This window comes from Mus caroli, chromosome X (genome assembly GCF_900094665.2).
Source record: "Mus caroli chromosome X, CAROLI_EIJ_v1.1, whole genome shotgun sequence".
Classification (NCBI taxonomy): domain Eukaryota; kingdom Metazoa; phylum Chordata; class Mammalia; order Rodentia; family Muridae; genus Mus; species Mus caroli.
Genome location: NC_034589.1, coordinates 130,703,282 through 130,708,941, shown reverse-complemented (window position 1 = coordinate 130,708,941; position 5,660 = coordinate 130,703,282). Strand labels below are relative to the sequence as shown.

General features: G+C 39.8%; 1 protein-coding gene across 2 annotated transcripts in view; it reads right to left on the bottom strand.

Annotated features, from left to right (window-relative positions):
* Window positions 1-1,435: 1,435 nt before the first annotated feature.
* Window positions 1,436-5,660, bottom strand: part of Nxt2 (nuclear transport factor 2 like export factor 2) — a 10,043-nt gene continuing 5,818 nt past the window's right edge. For both annotated transcript variants that reach the window (XM_021153102.1, XM_021153103.1), the window contains exons 4-5: window positions 4,223-4,367; window positions 1,436-3,492 (exon numbers count right to left, since the gene is read on the bottom strand). In XM_021153102.1, coding sequence (XP_021008761.1) covers window positions 3,311-3,492; window positions 4,223-4,367 — 327 coding nt within the window. In that variant the 3' untranslated portion in view covers window positions 1,436-3,310. The remainder of the gene's footprint in view (window positions 3,493-4,222; window positions 4,368-5,660) is intronic.

Below are 5,660 nucleotides of genomic sequence, written 5' to 3'. Positions count from 1 at the left end.
AGAGGCAGGCAGATTTCTGAGTTCGAGGCCAGCCTGGTCTACAAAGTGAGTTCCAGGACAGCCAGGGCTATACAGAGAAACCCTGTCTCGAAAAAAACAAAAACAAAAACAAAAAAACAAAACAAAACAAAACAAAAAAACCCCAATGACTTCATGAAATTCGCAGGCAAATGAATGGAACTAGAAAATATCATCCTCAATGTGGTAGCCCAGTCACAAAAGAACACACATGGTATGTACTCACTGATAAGTGGCTATTAAGAAAAAAAAAAAAACTGGGAATACCCACAATACAACTCATGGACCATATGAAGTTCAAGAAGAAGGAAGACCCAAAGTGTGGATGCTTCAGTCTCACTCAGAAGGGGAACAAAATTATCATGAGAGGTAGACAGAGGGAGTGACGTGGGAGGGAGAGAAGATGGTGAGGAAAAAGGGAACAGGATCAGGTGTGGGCGGAGACTGGGCAGGGGATCAGATAATTTAACAGAGTTGTGTAGTTGTAGGGGTGGGGAACCAGGGATAGCCACTAGAAAGTCCCAGATGCCAGGAAAGCAAGAGGATCCCAGGACCCGAGGGATTATTAGTTGAATACCCAAGCAGAGCGGAGAGAAAACCTGTAGAGTCCATATCCAGAGGTTAGGCAAGGCCCCCAGTTGAGGGATGGGACTGTGTAGTCATCTCAAAAATATTAACCCAGAATTGCTCGTCTAAAGGAAATGAATGTGGTGCAGAGTCTGAAGGAAAGGCCATCCAGAGACTGCCCCACCTGGGATCCATCCCACATGCAGACACTAAACCCAGACACTATTGCTGATGCCAAGAAGTGCTTACTGACAGGAGCTTGATATAGCTGTCTCCTGAGAGGCTTTGCCAGAGCCTTACTGATACAGATTTGGATACTTGCAGCCAACTATTGGACTGAGCATGGAGATCCCAATGGAGGCGTTAGGGGAAGGACTGAAGGAGCTGAAAGGGATTACAACCCCATAGGAAGAACAACAATATCAACCAACCAGACCCCCAGAGCTCCCAGGGACTAAACCACCAACCAAAGAGTACACATGGAGGGACCCATGGCTCCAGCTGCATATGTAGCAGAGGATGGCCTTGTTGGACATCAATGGGAGGAGGGACTCTTGGTCCTTTGAAGACTGGATGCCCCAGTGTGGAGGAATGCTAGGGTGGTGAGGTGGAAGTGGGTGGGTGGGTGGGTGGGTGGGTGGGTAGGTAGGGAGCTCCCTCATAGAATCAGGTGAAGGGGGATGGGATAAGGGGTTTATGGAGAGGAAACTGGGAAAGGGGATAACCTTTGAAATGTAAATAAATAAAATAACCAATAAAATATTTAAAAAAGAATTCTAATAATTAAGTGGTTCCCATTCTGGGACTTAAATACAAAACCAAAAACACCTTAAAAAAGACTTGAGAAAACTTGTGAAAATGCAACTTTTATTTCTTAAGTTATAAAAATATGAACATGTCAAAAATAGTTTAGTCCACATATGAGCAGTTCCAGCCATTTAAAGTCATACATGTTATGGAGTTATACAGCATATGGATAAAGCAACATATGATTAGCAACTAAACAATGGTTTAGTTCTGTTATTGCTAATTATACACAGATTTTGCGATTGTTCTCCACCAATAGAAAGGGCAGTGACTGGGTATTTTAATTATTTCTGCTAAAGACATAGTTAATGGAAAAAATTCGAAATAAGAGCAAGCTCACTCTGAATAGACTAGAATGTATATGTTTTGATAAGAACTGAAATGAGCCATGGTTTAAATATCAGTTCTATCACCTTCTAGTTCATTTAAATAATACAATAATTATAAGTAGAGTACATTTCTGAGCCAAAGGAAATTACTAGTTTTAAAATTGAGTGATAAAAATTTAATAGTGATCATACTACAGAACAAACCTTGCATGTTTAGCTTAAAATACTTAAAAATTGCAAAGAATTATAAAGTTTAACTAAAAGCTAAAAACTTTATATTTTTGTCTTTAGAAGCTAAAACAGAAAGTTTGTTCCTTTGAAGTTTATCATGAAGATCTTTTCTTTGATTTCTGGATTTTTAACCATAGGCAGAAAAGTTTTAATAATATTTTTATCCAGTGCCATACAGAAATAAATCATAAAATCAAAGACTTAATTTTAAAAAGTAGGTAAAACAGTTGACAGTGTAAAAGCCATGGAAGAAAATTATTCATGTGCATGGTAGGTAATACATTGGAGGCTTTGGGCTTGAAGTTGATATGGAAGAATTTGGAGTTCAGCATGCACAGAGACTGAGATAGCTTTCTTTCTAATTTTCAGATTCTGAGACAAAGTTAAGTTTACAGCTGATATTTTAATCCCTTACATTCATAAAGAAGCTGGGATGGATACTGGAGACAGGCATGAAGGGGACGTAAAATGATCTTAAAATCCAGTTTTTAGGACCATGGCAAGGGTTCTTAGAGACTCTTGGGATGCAAATCCTGAAACTTGGCTCCCTTCCAGGAGGTAGGGGACAAGTGTGCTCCCTCTCTTGAGAGGCTTCAGTCTTAGATTGCTCTATTTCTCATTTCTTACTCTCCCATTACAGCTTCTCTTTTCACTCCCATTTATCGCATAAACACACTGACCTGAAGCCGGCACGAAAAAAAGCTTTCAGAGTTGTTACTGCCATTAAATGCACCCGATATACAAGTATCAGTTGAGAACATTTTTTTTTTTTGCCCATCTAATTGATTACCTCATTTCAAAAGGAAACATGTCAATGCAAGAAAACAACACGGCCTATTATACAGTTATACACAATTCAAATATGGAGGAACACTAGCGTAAAACTAAGCTGAACAGACTTCAAATACTTATATATTAAAACTTTAGTACCAGTGTTAATCGTAAACAGGCATGTGCTTCATTGAGAAATTACCCTAGTAACTGAGACTATCCTACAGAGCTATCTTGTGCTATCCCATAGAGAGGAATACAAAAGGACTCCATTTGTGCAATAGATCGGGTTCACAGTGAATATCTTAGTACCTAGATCATGTTTAATATTACCTCGAGAGTGTCAGTAGTGGAATGTATGCATAAGGCATGTAAAAAAACTATCTTTAAAGCTCTTAAGGGCAATAATCCAAACTGGCAGCTGATCTAGCAAAGGCGCTGCTAAAAATAAATAAAAAAAAAAAGTTACATACATTTAGTTTTAGCACATACACTTAAGTTTGTAGTACTTTTGCACAAAATATATTAATTCTCCTTAAACTTCTCTTGCTGGAACTAATGGACCAATAGAATGGGCTTTTGCTCCTTTAAATACTAGCCCAATCTTGAAAACGGAAGCAATCACTTGCAATCTTCCACACAGTGCTGTTAGGAGTGCTCTGCGCAGTCAGCAGGAAGTTCTGGTTAAAGAAATGCTGCTTGTTTCCATCAAACTTCACAACTCCACTGGTCACAACGAGCACTGTAGTTTGGCACTGGGTAGCTTGCTCTTTAGCAACAGAAACAAGAGAAATAGGTCACTTTACTTATCTAAGCTTATGATGTAATGTTCAAGTATTTTTATGACTATTCTATACTTTAAGCAGGCATCCCAAAGTCAATAGTTTAATATTTTAAAAAAAATTAACATGATTTTTTAGTCCAGAAAGATTTACAGAGTACTCTCAAATTTCAAAACAGAGATTAAAAAGCTAACATGACCATATGCTCCCTACATGTGTTAATATTTCCTTACATATCTAACATCATTGACAGTTTGTTTCAGACGCCATTCTTCAGGAAACCTGAGGGAATGGAATATCATTATAAACAACTATATGAGAATGCAAGCACCCGTCTAAGGGTAAGCATTGCACACTGCATCAATCAATCCACTGTGAATCACATTCTGTCACAAGTCATTCTTTCACAGAATACAGTTCTCTAAAATTTTAACAAACACTCAAACGCAGTAATATATGATATGACATAAATTATTTTTTCTGTAGGCATTCTCCTTTTCATTAACAAAAAAAAATCACAATCTCTCAAAATTAATGGTGGTTTTCTGGGGTGAAAATCACCTAAAAGAAGACCCAAATACTGACTGTATAAATTTGTTTTGTGACACTTAACTTGCTTAAATAAGTAAACACACCCACTACTGAAGATTACTGCTGCTTGGGTTGTAGACCTCAGTGTTTACTAACCTAAAATAAAGGAGATAGTTTGATACTTACCATGAACTGGTTGGCAATCTAACATATTGATCTGGAATTCGCTGGAAGGCAACATCTCAAAAAAATTAGCAAGGGCTTCCAGCCCTGTAACAACATTTCCATTCCAGATTAGAGTGGCCTTGTCCAAATACAGCCTGACAAGTGCCTAAAAAATAAAGGAAAAGTTTAAAAATGGATTTTTCACCCATAAGCATCTTCTACAAATGCATTAAAAGATTGGAAGGGTTTGGGCACGATCTGAGTGGAGGGCCTCAAGATCCCCAGAGGACTCTCCACACTGCAGGCACCCTGGCACACGCGGGATCTTGAGATCACTGGTGAGTGGAGCACAACATCAGTTCCAAAAATTCCAGAGGGTCTTGTGCTAGCAGCAACAGGGTCAAAGCACAAAGGCAGGCCCTAGCACAGCCAGAATCTTGGGATCATTGAGACCAGTCCACGCAGGAGAGCACGTGGGCATCAGAAGCAACAGAGCTTCTTGGACAGGGTCCCTTCGGGCCTTCATCCTCAGCCAGGAGGCAGAGCTGAGACCCAGAGCCCTGGACACTTTCCCTGCCAGAGGAGAGTTGGCCTCCAGGGAGAGCCCTGACCCTAGGAATCAGGAGGTGGATCTGAGCTCCAGACTGCTGGACACCTTCCCTGCCAGAGGAGAGCTTGCCTGCAGAGAGTGCTCTGACCACTGGAACTCAGAAGAGAGTTGGTCTCCCAGGAGTGCTGACAGAGGCTAAAGAATCACAGGAGGAACAAGCTCCAGACAGAGACAGCTAGAACATCTAACACCAGAGATTACCAGACGGCAAAACTCAAATGAAAGAATCTTACTAACAGAAACCAAGACCACTGGGCATCATCAGAACCCAGTACACCTACCACAGCGAGTCCTGGATACCAGAACACACCAGAAAAGCAAAATTCAGATCTAAAATCATAACTCATGATGCTGGTAGAGGATTTTAAGGAGGGCATTAATAACTCACTTAAAGAAATACAGGAGAACACTGCTAAAGAGGTAGAAACCCTTAAAGAGGAAGCACAAAATTCCCTCAAGGAATTACAGGAAAACACTGCTAAACAGGTAGATGAACTTAAAGAGTAAACACAAAAAAATCCCTTAAAGAATTACAGGAAAACACAAACAAACAGGTGGTGGAATTGAACAAAACCGTCCAAGATCTAAAAATGGAAGTAGAAACAATGAAGAAAACCCAAAGAGAGACAACTCTGGAGATAGAAACCCTAGGAAAGAAATCAAGACCTATAGATGTGAGCATCAGCAACAGAATACAAGAGATGGAAGAGAGAATCTCAGGTGCAGAAGATTCCATAGAGAACATCCGCACAACAATCAAAGAAAATTCAAAATGCAAAAACATCCTAACTCAAAACATCCAGGAAATCCAGGACACAATGAGAAGACTAAACCTATGGATAACAGGTA